Raw genomic sequence first — 16,670 nt, forward strand, 5'->3', positions numbered from 1 at the left:
GCTTTGTGCCTAAAATTTTCTGTTTTTAAGATTTAAGGTTTCTATGATATACTTGAAATCACTAGTAATGAAGACCTTTTAACACTTCAACTTCAGCAGCTCCAAATTTGGAAGAATAGTGTGAGCAAAATTTCAGATGCAGAGCACCTTAAAAGTCGCCCTTCTTAACTACCGTGGTTGTACCAGAAACCAAGAACTTAAGTCCAGGCGACTCCCACTCCAGAGCCTTTGCACCCGCCATCTCCTCTATCTGCAGAGCCAGAGATAGTCACGTGGTTTAACCCTTTCTTCATTCCTGTCTGTGCAAACGGTGTCTCATCAGAGAAGCCGTCCCTGGTCATCGCATTCAACGTGGCACGTCCATCCCTCTCCAGTTCCTTTCCCCTGTTTAACTTTTCCAATAGTGTTTACCATCTGATACATGATATATTTATGTGTTTACAGTTTGCTACCCACACTAGAGTAGAGCTTCAGGAAGCAGGATCTTTGCCGTGTTCCCCATGTGTTCCAGCACCCCAAATAGTGGCTGGCGCAAGTTAGATATTAGATGCTCACTATATATTTATCAAGAGAATGAACAAATTGATATATGAATAAAGCAAATGAAGTGAGCTGAGGTGAGAGGCCCCAACTCCTGATTCCTGGACCTGGAATCTTTCTGTCACACTACCCTGGAGATTGTCATAGAAGACAACCCAATTGCTCTCTTTGCCTCAGGTCTTCAAACCTGGATTCTGCTCTATCATTATAGATGAACAGCCTGGGCATTGGAGTCACAGACACCCAAGGCTCCACACCTTACTATCGCTGGACAAATCACTTCACTTCTCTGTGCCTCAGTTTCCTTACCTGTACCATGGAGGCATGATCTCAGAAGTTTGCAAGGATTAAATAAGATAAGGTAGCCAAGTGTTCAGCACAAGGTCTAGCTCTTATTCAGCACTCACACTAAAAGAACGGAGACCAGTAACAGTCATTCATCTCCACCACCCCTTCTTCCTTTGTCCACCTTTTCCCCACCTGCCTTGGCTTCCTTGAAAATCCAGCTCTAGAGTACCTTTGCAAAATAGCTTTTCTTTATACTCTGGTGTTCATTATACAGTTGCACTACACCAACACATAGAGCTGTGTCTCCTCGGTCTTTCCGTCAGGTGTACCTAACCGACCAGAAGCACCGAACAATCTGATTCTACTTTTTTGTGACTATGTTGGTACTTAACACCCTCTGGTACTCACAGTGGCCTCGGGGAACCTGCATCCGAGTGAGAAAGAAGGAGTGAGTGGCTGCTGTCTGAAGGGGACTGGGGACCAACATAAATGTGTCTGTTCTTTGCATCTGGCGTTTTGCAGATAACCCGAAGCAGAGCAGCCGAGTTCCTCTGTACATCAAGGTTCTGGACGTCAATGACAACGCCCCAGAGTTTGCAGAATTCTATGAAACCTTCGTCTGCGAGAAAGCAAAAGCAGATCAGGTGAGTTTCCTACAAAAGTAAACTAATTTAGTCAGACTAATTTATATCCTCTAGTAATTCAGATGATAAACCGAACTAAGGGCCCATTTTGAATTATCTAGGAACTGAACGTTAACAAAATTAATACTGTAAATAAGAACCAAGATAAATATTTAACTTGCATAAGACAATAAACAGCTTCTAAGAACTGGAAGTTCATCAGTCTCAGTCTGATGCTGATTTCAAATCAGTCTTAAGTTTTCATTAAAATAGATTAGTCACAGCTTTATTGGAAAAATATCTTTATTGGTAAGCAGAGAGTTTTAATTACCACATATACTGCAAAGTAATAACTAGAACATAATCTACAAATGCCTGTAACCCATAATTCCACTCTCTTGCATGCCCATCTGTACAAGCAAAGCAAATTCATGAATGTTTTACACATGTCCCCATCTAAAATAGGTCTTTTCTGACAGTGATATAAAAATTATGTTACAGTTTGTCAAAATGGAAGTACACTTTTAAAATACATGTGAAAGTGGGAGGCTGAAGTTATGTGTTATATATCCAAATATTCTTTTTAGCCTTTCTGCAAGTTGATGGCTTTTATCTGTGGCCAGACTGCATTTCTAGCCAGGCTGGCCAACGAGTGCCTCCATGTCCTTAAACTGCGGTGTTCACAGATCATTGTGATGTTTTACAGCTTTGTATCACTCTAGGAGTCATTGTAAACTTTTTAGAGGTTTTCATTTAAATATTTTTATTGATCGATATTTGGAGAGAGAGCAGAAACAAGGGAGAGGGAGAGAACCATCCACCAGTTGCTCCACTTACTGATGCATTCACTGGTTGACGCTTGTACGTGCCTCGAGCAGGGATGGAACCCACAGCCTTGGTGTCTCGGGAAGACACTTTAATACTGAGCTATCCCTCCATGGTGAGGCTGTCGTTTTTTAAACTAAAATTAGAAATTATTTAGCCGAGCAATTCACTGCAGAGCTGTAAGAAACACATTGAGTTAGCCATACTTTGTGACAGCTTTACGATTTGGGTTGTAGTTGATTCAGACCCTCCGAGCTGTTGACAAGGACGACCCTTACAGTGGGCACCAGTTCTCCTTCTCCTTGGCCCCAGAAGCAGCCAGCAGCTCAAACTTTACCATTCGGGACAACAAAGGTAAATGAGCGCAACTGACCTCCTCGGTCTGGCTATTTCTACCTGTATCCGTCCAGCCCCTCCCAATTGCTCCAATACATGACGCGTTACCCACGTGCATTCACCACTTTGCTTTCCCATTCCAGACAACACAGCAGGAATCTTAACTCGGAAAAACGGCTACAGTAGACACGAGATGAGCACCTATCTCCTGCCTGTGGTCATTTCAGACAACGACTACCCAGTCCAAAGCAGCACTGGGACAGTGACTGTCCGGGTCTGTGCATGTGACCACCACGGGAACATGCAGTCCTGCCATGCGGAGGCCCTCGTCCACCCCACGGGACTGAGCACGGGGGCTCTGATTGCCATCCTTCTGTGCATCGTGACCCTACTAGGTAAACTGCTTCTCCCCGCCTCCTATCTCCCCAGGCTGAGGGGCACACCCTGTCACTGTGACACTCTAGATTTATCCGCCTCCCCCATTAAGGCATACAGCCCGATCTAGGTGAGTAGAGTTGTATGCTGAGAATCTGTGTTGTCCGACCATGAACTAGTGTTTGCTTGAATGTGGCTTTGGAGAATGAGAAGCTGTGAAATGTGCCCATGTTTTCACCTACCCGGGGACCCACTGCACCAAAAGAATCTCTTGCCTGTTAGACTGGGAATGAACCTCAGGGGGATGTAAGGGCAACATGAATACGCCCTTCTCACTCCATTTGTTGGTTAATAGTTAACCTAACAAACATTGTTAAATTTTAAAGCGTGAACATCACCCTGCATGGAGTATCTGATGAAGGCCCTTTCTGTAAAGGTAAAGTTTAAAAATCAGGGTGGTGATGGCCGGAGGGAAGGGGGGCAGCGGCTGGGTGGAGGCCAGCTAAAGGAGGGGGTGGGCAATGGGGACATCTGTAACAGTGTCTGCAATAAAATGTTTTTAAAAACCTGGGACTGAAAAACATTTGGGAGATATTAAATTTTGTAGCGAAATACCTATATTGTAGATATTGTACTTTTAAAACTTGTCGTCAAGTATTTGTCATGCAGTTAACTCTTCCTCTTCGGTCACGACTGGTGTGTTAATGAAGGTGATAGACATAAAGAGTCAATGGGAACCTGGGAAGGGGAGCATGATGACTTTGCCTGCCTCACACAGAAAAACAAAAAGCAATTAAATTTTCTCAGACCCAGAGAACTTAAACCCACTGAAATGACCACCTTCTTAGCATTGCTCTATAATTGCCAAACCTAATGTCTACTATTTCTCAGACTCTTGGTGATAAAGAACTTCTGTGACCGAGGCAATATATCTGGGACCTAAAATATTGAATGTAATAAAAGCAAAAATCGAGGTCTAACAATGATTCAAATGAACTGTCTTACCCCCAACCAACAAATTAGGCACACAGTTTGAGCTCGAAATGCTTACAGACCCTTGACTGTTGTGAACTAAGAAACCAAATGTTAGCTAATGCAGCCCTTCCAAAGATAAAAGCAAGATTTGTATAGCTTGCCTGCGCAATGGGAGAAGAAAAGTAAGAAAGAAGTTAGAGTTAACCTGGATTACAGGGTGGGGAGGACTCCTTAAAAAAAAAACATAACAGTATAGTGACTTTGAGAAGAGTAAAGGAAGACCCACGTTTCTCCAGGAAGAGAATGAAGATACCTAGGGATCTCTGCTCAAGAGCTTCACGTTCCAGACCAGCCTTGCTCATTATCACAGAAACCTGGAAACTCAGCTACAGAACTGTGATTCTCTCTGTCATCTAATCTTTGGGGGAAGTATTTTAAGATATGAGGATAAATAAAAACTGACAGTATGAAAAGACAAATTGGTGTTTCTATTGGTGAGTCTGTAAAAATTGTTTTGGAGGACAAGGATATGAATATATTTTATATATATATATATATTTTAAAAGGCTGTTTTTAGAAGGGCTGGACGGGCAGGGCTATACTCAGGTGGAGTTCCGTGGACTCGCATCTCCTAGAGGTGGTTCTTCCTTTCACTCATCATCCGCCCACAGCTTCCTCCCCCTTTACTTCCTCCTCACCCGCTCCCTGTATCCTCCCTTTTCACCCTTTCCTCCACTGAATTTGTTCTCTCCTCGTTACTCCTAATTTGTCTCAGGGCCTCCCACATCCTGTCTAATCTCTTCGGAATTCTGTACCTAATAAGAAAGGAGAAAAATGGGATTTAACCTTTAACTAGGCTCACATCATGAGCTATATGCTGAGCAAGATGCTTTACAAATGTTTTTCTCACTTACTCCTCAGCACCACCCATTGTATATTTACATGAATCGTAAATATGAAAACCGAGGCTCCAAGATGCACAGTCACATAGCCACGTCACACAGTGAGCAGGTGATAGAATTAACTCCCAAACTCAGGTCTTCTCTCCCCGAGCCTTGGTGCTCCCACACTGCACTCTACTTTCTTTGTGAGCTGACAGCGTGCAGGGCACCTTCCAGGCTGAAAGAGAGCCAGAACTGAAGAGGGGACAGGTGAAGAAAGTGCAGGCAAACCTAAGAGTTTGCAAGAGAAGGAAAGCCGTATTTATATAGGAGGGAATCTGAGGTCAAGAAGTGGACACGGTGGCACCTGTTGTTTTATTTCCAAAAAGAAAACACAAATATTTCCAAAAATAAAACAACAGTAAAACAACCACCACACCCCCCTGTCTCTGGGCTACTTTTAGAGCCTGCAAAACATCCACAGGAATTAACTCATTCCTGACAACAACAATGGGCATCGTGTTACTGCTTCTCTCTTCAGAGAAGGAAACCAACTTAGGAAGGTCAAAAATCCTTTACGTAAGCCTGATCTCAAATGGCTTGCTACTTTCTAGTTTTATGATGGGATTGGAGCACAAATTCTTCCAAGGATCTCCTCCTCTGAAATAATTTCACTGCTGTCCTCTGGTCCCAAGGGAGGAGGGAAAGGGGGAGGCTCTGTGACCTCGAAGGGCACCTCCCCGGTGACCTACTTTCTCAGAACCTTTTTGTCCCCTGTGCTTAGATCTCACGGTTCAGTTTTGAGAAGGTAGCTTGGGAAAGCCTCCCTTCCAGACAGTTACGCTATCGAGAAGTTTGGTTCAGATGTGCACTGGGCTAGTAAGAAAAGATACAGGCAGTGGTAGCTATAGAAGTAGGCAATGAGTAAAAGCCTTTTAAGGACAATGTGCCCTCAGCTGCACAACTGCACTTTGAGGTGCGAATAGGACTAAAATAATAGATATAGGTAACTTGAGCTGGGGAAAGAATTAGGAAGTGATAAACACCTGCCTTAAATAAGGGAACACACCCATGTGCATCAGAGTGTAATTCGTTGAGAGTAAGTTAGCTTGATTCTATTCTCTAATCCCAAAGCTGTTCTTATTGCAACATTCTGTTTGCAAATCCAGGTCACTGATCGCACTGCAAAGCAGAATAAAAAGGAATACTGTGGCCCTCCCTCTGCCCGAAGGCCTGCGATTTTCACTCACCCGGACCCCAGAGTAAAGCGAAGGCTGAGAAGCACTCACCACCCCACACGAGGCGGCCCTTCCCTATGCTCTCCTGTTGGGCTCCTGGACCAGCCACAGGGTCTCCTGGCTGTTCCTCAAATGCCCCTGGCACTGTCCTGGCACTCTGCAGGACCTTCTAGCCCTGTTCCCTTCACCAGAGAGCTCCTTGGATGACTCCTCATACCTTTGCTGAAATGTCACTTTCTCAAAGATGCAGTCTATCCCCCCAAAAACATATACAGCCCCTCAAACATGCATAGAAGCACCCCCACACTCCTGACTCTGCCCTACTTATCACCTTCTAATAATTTCCTTGTTTATTGTGTCATTGTTTATCTTCTGTCTCCATCTTCCACCACCACCTGCCCACCTTATTAGGGCGGAGGTCTCAGTCAGCTTTTCAGTTGATAGTGCCTAGAACTGTGGTTGGCACAGAGTAGGCACTACATAAATACTTACCAAATGAACGAATGAATGAATCGCCTGAATGGATGTGACAAATGAGGCATCAGAATATTCTCTGGCAGCAAAGGAGAATGCAAACAATAACACAACCACACATTAGAGAAAGACAAAATTGCATATCCTTGAAAAATGGCCTATAATCCGAACAGGTGTGAAAGCGGGGTGGAGTGTGGGCTTGTCCGTCTGCTGGGTTGGATTTCAGTTGCTTGTACATGTGACATCTCTAACCCTCAATTTCCTCTATGTAAAATAATGGTACCTGTTTTGTAGTGCTATTGTGATAATTAAATGAGATCAGTATGTAAAGCTCTTAGCCCAGTGCTTGACACATAGAACTCTCCCAATAGATAACCAATTAGTAATATTATTAACATCTAAAATGTTAATATATAGACACAAGACTATGCATGTACCCCTTGTTATATAGGTTGGTACACATATCCACCAAAAGCCATTATTTTATGATTCTTATTGTGATAATTCAATTTTCATGGCTCAAAAAAACATGTGACCACATTATGGATGAGCGAAGAAAGAGACGTTACTGGTACTTCCTATAATAAACTCCCCCAGACAAACCCATTTTAACAATGCATTTTCTGCCCTGGATAGCGGTTTTCTCTCTAAGCTGTTGCTATGTTTTTATTTCCCACCTATATGTCTGTTTGTAGATGTGTCTCTCTGCAGGTAGCCAGCTATGTTCTAGCCAGCCAGCTGTGAAGAAATATCAGGAGCTATTTAAACACAATTCTTGGTTTGTCTCTAATTTGAGTTCAGAGGAAAAATCAAAAGAATGAACACCCATACAACAAACTTATGAACCTTTGAAAGATTTTTCCTTTTCCTAGTTCCCACTGAAAATGTGTGTATTTTGTTTAGCTTGAGCAGAAATAATCTGGCATGTGTATTACGACCTGACCCCTTTTCTGGGCTGCTCTCGAAGTCCAAGATGGCTTTATGGATTGTATCTGGGTCTCTCCAGGTACGATCTGCAATATTTCCTCCTATCTGGGGAGGGTATGCAAATATTCGCATCTCCACTTCGGGTTCGAAACTAATTTTACACTTTTCTCAGGAAAACAGAAAGGAAGGCATAGTGCAAAAGTTATTTTAGATGTGGAGTTATGCAAACCTCCAACACATTTGGAAGGTGCCAGCCTTGTGCTTTTAAGCAGTTTCGGAGCGTTTTAGGTGTTCAGCATAATTTGCACTCTTATGGCAGTACTCGCACTCTGGCTGAGCTGTATTTTATCTTTTTCCTTACCTTGAAACTAGTTTGTTCTTTCAAAGCAAAAAGGAACTACTGACAAAATATGACAGTGTTTCATCCTCTACTTAAATTGCTGCCTTCTTTCAAATATTTACCCTATTTCTTTTGGGTCCCGGTTTGATCATGCATGAAGGCAACTGCACCCTTAAAGAAATAAAAGTTGAGTCTGCACTTTCCTCGAGGACTTTTAAAACTTGCAGTTGGAGCCCAGCGCAGTCTTCCCGGCATTAATTGGGTGGCAAATTAACCTCCGCTTCCCTTTCTGTCTTGTTTCTGCCTCCAGTGACGGTGGTGTTGTTTGCAGCTCTGCGGCGGCAGCGGAAGAAAGAGCCTTTGATCATTTCCAAAGAGGACATCAGAGACAATATTGTCAGTTACAACGACGAGGGCGGTGGCGAGGAGGACACCCAGGCCTTTGATATCGGCACCCTGAGGAATCCCGAAGCCATAGAGGACAGCAAGTTGCGCAGGGACATTGTGCCCGAAGCCCTTTTCCTCCCCCGACGGACTCCAGCAGCTCGAGACAACACGGACGTCCGAGACTTCATTAACCAAAGGTTGAAGGAGAACGACGCGGACCCCACGGCCCCGCCCTACGACTCCTTGGCCACCTACGCCTACGAGGGCACCGGCTCGGTGGCCGACTCCCTGAGCTCGCTGGAGTCGGTGACCACGGAGGGAGACCAGGACTACGATTACCTTAGTGACTGGGGGCCTCGGTTCAAGAAGCTCGCCGATATGTACGGAGGGGCGGACAGTGACAAGGACTCCTAATACGTTGCCTTTCTCCTTTTACAAGACGGCACTGAACTGTGTGAAGTGGCTGTTGCTTTCTATTTATCCACTGCTCCGTGAAGGGTTGGTTCTCTGTTCTGCCCGTCCCGCAAAGCCAGTGGCTGCAGTCGTGTGGATCCAATGTTAGAGACTGTTTTCTAGTACACTTTTTTGAGCTCCCAAGAGGCACATGTTTATTTTTTAGTGCATCCAGTTAGCCATGTCAGCCCACAGGCACGTGCTGGAGGCGAGGACGGAGAGCAGGGAGAGGTTCCCTAGCTCTCGTGGGGCCGGTGTGTGGGACCCGCTGGGTTCCCCTGGCCTGGCTTTTTCCACTGCACTCCATCAGGTGGCCGACCGCTCCGACTCGACCTCCCTCTCACCTGCTGATGGGAGGAGGGATTGTTCTCGAATGATAAAATACAGTTTTAGTCAAAGGAAGGAGGGAGGAACGACCGCGAAGTTGTTCCTGGTGTATCAGCTATATGGGTGTGTACTTCTGTCACAAAGATTTTTAAATGACATTTGCCCATCCTGTTTGTTCTTCAAGAACTTTTTCTGGCACCAATGACTATTCAAAGCATGAAGTCCACCAATGTTTTAAGATTCTAGTTCCTCTGTAGGGACAGAAGCAAACTAAACAGCAACATTCAAAAACAACAACCAAAAAAAGTAATAATTATAAGACCTCATTCCTTCCCACTCACTCATAATTTTTTATTTATGACACATACAAAAGTTCGCCCTTATACCATATAAAGGAAAAGGGAAAATAGCTAATAATGTTAACAAAGGAAATACTTAGCATATTTTAAAGTCTGGGCCACCAAATGTACCACAAATCACTTGAAATGATTTCAACTATCAGTAGGTTAATTACAAATAAGTCTAACTGTTTAAAAGTTCTTGAAAGAACTTTTCTGAGATAAATTTTAACTCCTTGTCTGTAGTTGTTGTCAGTATTATTCTAATATATACTTGAAAGTAGCAGTGTGAAGTACAATAATTCATATTCTTCAGATACTTCTTACTAAATTAAGTTGCATTAGTAAAGGCAGATGAAATAAAACCTCAATCCCGCTCTCGGAGTTTAATGGGGTGGTAAGAGCCAGCCACACTTGAACCTGACACCCTGTCCTTCACATACAGAAACATTTATATATTTATATAACGTGATAGGCATGGATGGACATTGAAACCACAGTGAAAATCTACATATGACATGCTTGAAAGACGCTTACAAAGGGAAAACTTGGATTCCCTACACCAAGAGTGTTTAAGATTGGCATTTAAATGCTAGTTGACTTTCAAAAGCATTAATATGTTTTCATTGTTTTTCACTTTGTTTCCATAGCAACCCTGCTATCTCTGTCTTTGAACTAATGATAAAGTAATGGTCTCAAACTATGACAGAAAAGTAATGTACAATCCACCCAATCTATTATTTCCCTAATTATGCAATTAGCATCAGAGTTATTATCCGGAAGACCCAACTGAACTGCACTATTCCTTTGGCAGGTTCAAATCATTGATTTCATACGGCTGTTCGAATGCTTTTTACCATCAGAATCTTCACGTGCAGTCATCAGAAATTTCCCAAGTACTGTAATGAAAATATAATTATTTTGAAAACTTTAAAAAAGTAGGCTCTGTATATATGTACTTAAGAATATGCTGACTTCAATTATTAGTCTTAGAGATTTATTTTCAATTAATGTTAATTTTCTACAGATAATCTTAGTGTCATATCCATTTGGGGACAATGTCCTATCAGCACATAATTTCTATTTGGAAACACACTGTCATCTCGTTAGGTTTTAAATAAGCATATTACCCAAGAACTGAACAGGGCACCTTTAAAATAAGAGAAATGTAGTGTTTCAGATTACCCATTGAGAGTGGAAAACTTTACAACCACATTATTCCTTGTGTTTCCTGAATGTTTTCCTATTTTGTAAAGTACTTCCTAGATACTATCAAGTATTTCATGCTTGGGTTATTTCCTGCTCTTATGGTTTTCTTTGCTAGTTCTTCACACACAAACCATGCACACACACACACACACACACACACACAGGAGTGCAAACAAAATACTACAGGAGGGCTTTACTGTAATGAATCAATACATGTCGTAGTCACAGGTAAGTACTGAAAAAAGATAGCTTAGTAAAGTTAATGAATAAGAAGTAGTTCTTTATAGCAATAGAAGAGCACCTTAATCACATGACTTACTGTAAAATTGAAGAGTTCTCCATCCTTATGTTTCATGTCATATAACAAATTGAATCAAGAAAGTCCTTTCAAAAAAGGCTATCATCAGAAATCTTTCTTTTGAACTTTTTGGCACTAATTGGAATGGCTGAGGGTTGACACTAGCAACTTCCAATAGTTAAGGGTAAGGGTTACTCTCTCCTCGTAGTGCAACTAAGTAGTGCTGTAGTGGGATATCTGAGATGTAATTGGCAGGATATTTTGTCCCGTCCTGAAAATGATGCAATGTACCAAGCCCAGGTTAATACGACTAAATATTGAAATAACTGTTTAATCTCTTACCACAAAACCTGATGATGACGTCAAGCTCTAAGGCACTGGATCATTTGAGACTGGAGCTGATTATTTAGCAGCAGGGTCCTGTAAGCATCAAGGTTCAGTAATATTTTCCTATAATTAAGACTCTTTAACATCATGGAAACAATAAGAATCACAGTTCCATTCCGCCTGGGTCTAACTTCCTTCCCACCAACATATCAGATCAAGAACCAGGGTCAACGCGAATAATGACTGAAGAAAATGGGTTTTCAGCTCACTTTTCACATTGTCTCTGTCCTGATATTACTGGTTAGTGATGAGAAATATGGAAAGTGGGAAGAGGTGAAATTTTAATATTTGCTTTTGTCACTGAGAAACTAACATTCAGTACATATTAGCAGATTGTTTTTATGGGTTGTTTCAAGAACCTGGAGGCCTTTCTGAGTTTTTTGCCCCCTCTACTCAAAGAGGAGAGTTTCTCTGAACCACAAAGATGTCCCCTGGAGCAAGCCGAAACTGTACAAACATTACGCCATTGTGCATAAACGGCCACTTTCTGCTGAAAGGCCTAGAAACTGTTTGTCCCCAAATAAAAAACTAAATCAAATGGGGGAGAAGAAGAACCGCTGGTTCCAGAGAAACGTAAGAGGGGGCTGTGGGCACAGTGAAGGTGGGGGGTTTCGTTCTCTTTTCTTCTTTTTTATTTTTTACAGAGCTTTACTTAGCGTTAAGGTTCAGGTTCATAAAGGAAGGGTCAAATACAGATTGACTCCGTTTTCAGGTACAGATTAACTCCATTTTCTATTCCATTTTAACTCAGTATAGAAATTTTTGGTGGAGTTTTCATGTCCAGCTCCCAAAAAGGTGTGCAAAAAGTTCTAAAAAGTTGAATCTGTATCCAAATTTGATGGATCCAAATCAATTTGAGAATGTTTCCATTCTTTTCATTGTCAAGTATATACATTTTAGATATCCTAATTTGAATAATACCTTATGTCAAATGTTTGCAAGAAACGCATATTTTACTGGAGATAATAATGTATAAACCATGATTGAGCATTCCTCAGTTTTGTATACTTGAGGATGAAAAGACTATGCAGTTGAAAGAAAAGAACAGAGATGAATCCTGACAACAAACTAAATATTTAAATCAGGTACAGCTAAATGGATTTTCCCCAGGACATTCACCACCAAATAAATTACTGTTTTCTAGTCTCTGATTCTGAAGTAGTACAATTACTCTGGAAGAACACTAAGAAGTCATGATCCCCGCTATTTTGAAAGGTCCTCTGAAAGGGATCATTTTAGTGTCATTTTGTTTTTTAGGTTTTTATCTAAATGAAATCTTCTTTGAATTGTGACAGGGGGTTGAAAATCTAAGCAGTCCACTGCGTTTACATTAGCCCTACAAGTCAGCCTTCTTTTATCAGATTGTGAGAGTGGAAAGATTAAGACTGTATGTGTGGATCTCTGGGAAGATGAACATTTCCTAAGTCCGACAAGCAGCTTTCTTTCCCAGAGAACACAGGATTCCTGTATGGTCTCCTTAGAAGTTCAGCGCTATTACAGTTGCAGCATTTCAATCTCCCTCTGGCATCTTTATGGAATAATTTTCTAAAGGGATAATTTTCCACTAAAATATATCAGACCCCGGCCATATTTAACGTGCAGAGCAATACCCTCTTAGAAAAGAAATACATTGACTCATACACTTGTTAAAAGTTAATAAAGAAATAGCTCATTTTTAAAGCCACAAGTTTATGGTCTCTGCATCGTCAATTTAATTTAAGCATTGCTGAGACAATCTTTAATCTACTCCCCATTTTATAATATCTTATTTATGATGCATTTTCATTGTTTAATTTGGGGGGAACATTAGCCCGCCAGAGCCAGCAGATGAAAGTGCCAAAAGGAGGTCAAATGGAAACAGAGCCGATTACCCACCGTATTTCAGACAGGGCCGAGGCACTTAGCTGAAGAGACACCGGGTTATTAGATTAATTTCAGAAGAGCTTTTACAAGTTACTTAATTCTATTTTTTTTGAAAACCCATAGACCACAAACTCAAATGTCCCCTCAAATGGGGTTAATTTGACAAATGAGGCATGGGCCCCACATTGTGAAAAAAGTATTCCACTATAATGAGATCTTGGTCTTTCTTGCGAGACTGCGCTATTCCTGTAAATATGTCTGGAGGCACCTTCTATAAGCTTTTAGTTTTCTATGATCTATCAGTTTAGTGTTTATTAAGGAGCCAAATGTATAGGGTTACTAGGCATCCAGGGGGAATGCTGTGCAGCAAACGTGAAACTGATCAGCTCGGGAGAAACCTAGGAATGCTTCAGATCCCTCGTACTGTTTTGTTTGTGATTATTTTCATTGCTTTGAAAGCAAACTGCATAAGAATAGGCCTTATAGGAAATGCTACACGCGTCTTCAGTACTATCAAGCTGAGGCCATTCTCCTACTGTGATTTGTGATTTTCAACCCCCAAAATCAAAGCTTTCAGGTATTGATTGTTTCTAATTCAAAATACTCCCAAGTACAAATGGAAGCTGACGCCACCCTGGAAGATTTACTGGCTACAGTGCTCAGTGCATTTCGTTTTTGCAAGATTGCTTGGGTCTTAGGCAAGGAGCACACCTGGTGGGAAGCATCACTACTCAGCTTTCATCAACGTTTCTAGTTAGGGAGACTGTCCAACTTCACAGGTTGTACGAGAAAGTTTTCTGTATTAGAAGAGACAGGTTGAGACAATTAAGCTTTTAGCTCACCGTGGCCGGGCCTTTTGTTGGAGTCCGAACGGCAAATCCACGCTCCCTGAAATGGCTTCTTTTATTTCCCTTTGTTTTCTTAGACGTATAAATTTGAAAAGAATGCAATTTAAAAAGTGATTTCTCACAAAGAGTAAATATGCCTTTTGCAAATCAATTTTTGTAACAAGTTATTTATATGATATTACTTAATAAACTGTTTTTTTCTAACTTGTTTTTTTCCACTTCTCTCAAACTACTGTGTGTAATCGGAGTTTTGAAAATGTACATGTGGATGCACACTTTATCTTTCCGAATCTGTTGTTTTAACCTCCCAGATAGCTTTTTTTAAAAGAGCCAACTTGTTATATAATAATTAACTTGTCAAACCATAGTTTCTTCCAGCCAGAAATATATATAGTATTGGCACTGCCATGCAGCCTCTGACTGGTGGGACACCAAGAATTCTGCTGTTATTTATGGAATCACTCTGTTGAGAAGAAAGCTGTTTATCCTCATGGTAATTGCATTAGATTTTTTTTAAAGTTCTATATTTTTGTCCATCTAAAATCTCCATCCTTTACTTCACTCCCATAAAAAACAATCATCTGTGGACCTTCAATTTAAAAAAGGAAAAAGGAAAAACAAGAACCGGACCAGGGGAAATGATAAAATCCTTCCAGCATCCTGAGACCATGAGTAAATAAAATGTTTTTAGTATATTCGGAGCTATAATTTTTTACACATTTGTTCTTTTTTAACCTGTCTCCTATTTTTACGGAGGCTATGTCATCATTTTTAAACAGGGAGAATTCAGAGCTTTGCAAAGGAGGATTTCACTTATTCATTCATTTGTTCAGTGTATCATAGACACTCTGCTGCATGCTGCAGAACACTGGACAGTAAGCCAGTAGCTGTATCTGCCCTCCGGCCAGAAGCACTCGGTCTAGGAGGAGGAGCTGCCATAAATCTCATCAGTACATAATGACAGTGCCCGCCAGAAGGGGGCATGGCAATGTCTTCAGGCAGCTACAGATGCAAGTGCCCATGGAAAGGAGAGATTGTTCCTGCCCCCGTGGAGGCAGTGTGTAGGAAGGTTAGGAATTAGTAGGGTTCAGATAAAGAAAGATAAGAAATCAAAAAGAATACCCAGGGAAAGATAGGAAACAGAGGCATGTTTACACAATGCCATTGACCTCAGTGGAGGTCCCTGAAGGGGTCTCGGCCAGGAAAAGTCAGTAGCACCAGAACACAGAGGCCCACCCATGCCACAGCAGCTGGTTTTTGACATTGTTTTATTTTAATTTTTGTTTTTTGATATTTGGTTTAAAGCAAAAAGTTAACTTGGTCAGGTACAGAAATCCATGGAAAGGAACGATGCTATTAGAAATACACTTTTTGAAGGATAAGTCCATTGAACAGTAGACACGGTGCACTGGGACCGAGCCCTCCCCCTCCCCGCCCCAGCTCTGCACCACCCCAGGGCAAACAGAGTCCGCTGGACCTAGGAAAGTTCCCTGACCTAATGGTGACGTAGACCAAAAGTGCAACGTGCTGTCTCAGAGATGCAGGTTGGGAAGCAGATTTTTGCAAACATTTAGAAAGGCAAAATCCACCATAGCAAACCACTTCCCATAATAATTATTAGTATGTATTAGAGTCATTCACCCTGCAACAGACAAAATCCAAAATCTCCATAAAGTTTGTGTGTCGATCTCACGAAGTTCAGGGTGGTCGTGGGCCGTACTTGCTCTTGTAGTTTGCCATTTGGAGCACAATGCTCCAAGGTGTAAGGTGGCGGCATGGACGAGTTTGCTGGAGGGTCACAAGAGCTATTTCTAAGGCACAGGGCCTATCTGTGGTTTATACAACTTCTCCTCACGTCTCATGGGCCAGAACTCGGTCACAGGGCTCAAAGTAACTGGCAGAGGCTGTGAGATGCACATACACCAACACATGTGATAGAGCTTCAGTCTCTGTCAATCTTGCAATACCTTTCCCAATTCCCCCCAATTTGAGTCACCATAATAAGCCATATTCCACAATGATCAAGAGGCTGTTATCAGAAGAACAGGTGGGAAGTCACTTACAAATTCAACCTTCAAGTTGAAAACCCATTTAAGAGCTGTTTGTACCATCACTGACTCCAGCGCCCATAGTAAATATTTCCAATCGATTGACTCACAGATCCCCTGGATGTATCCTTAGAATCCCCAGCAGGAATGCCACAGCAGCCATCAACAACAGAACAACGCTGACCTATTTGCCTTCCCAACCCTAAGAGAGTACATTTTCCACTGAGATTTGTTTTCTTTCATTTGACGTTTGGCTGACTACTCACAACTGATATCTGAGAAGAGCATTCTGACCCTAAGACTGCCAAAAATTTGTAATAACTGAGGAAGCTAAGCATTACAGTGGCTCAGTCTGCCACTGTAATTAGCTCACACCTTTATTTCATAAATCTGAATCAACAAGCATGTATCTCTTTGTTTGGACAATCCAGGTATAACATCAGCTTGATTGATGTATCTCTCTTCAGTGACACGCCTGAACCTCTCTATATTCATTACATTCATTACATTCATTCTGCAGAAGTGACGGGAGAGCCTCCTGGGGGCCAGGCATGGCTCACGGGGATGGGAACGCCGGGGTGAAACTCCAGGCACATGCGCTGCTCGGTGCACGCCCTTCCCTCCGGGACCACCACTGTTATTAATCTTTGTTTGCCTGATGACACATTTTACACTGAAGGACACGCTGAT

At 41.9% G+C, this 16,670-nt stretch overlaps 1 protein-coding gene across 2 annotated transcripts in view; it reads left to right on the plus strand.

The window, feature by feature from the left end:
- Positions 1-14,117, plus strand: part of CDH6 (cadherin 6) — a 126,725-nt gene extending 112,608 nt beyond the window's left edge. For both annotated transcript variants that reach the window (XM_045847948.1, XM_045847949.1), the window contains exons 9-12: positions 1,351-1,472; positions 2,513-2,630; positions 2,756-3,007; positions 8,133-14,117. In XM_045847948.1, coding sequence (XP_045703904.1) covers positions 1,351-1,472; positions 2,513-2,630; positions 2,756-3,007; positions 8,133-8,623 — 983 coding nt within the window. In that variant the 3' untranslated portion in view covers positions 8,624-14,117. The remainder of the gene's footprint in view (positions 1-1,350; positions 1,473-2,512; positions 2,631-2,755; positions 3,008-8,132) is intronic.
- The last annotated feature ends 2,553 nt before the right edge of the window (positions 14,118-16,670 follow it).

This window comes from Phyllostomus hastatus, unplaced genomic scaffold, assembly GCF_019186645.2.
Source record: "Phyllostomus hastatus isolate PE091 unplaced genomic scaffold, TTU_PhHast_1.1 phas_contig_58, whole genome shotgun sequence".
NCBI lineage: Eukaryota > Metazoa > Chordata > Mammalia > Chiroptera > Phyllostomidae > Phyllostomus > Phyllostomus hastatus.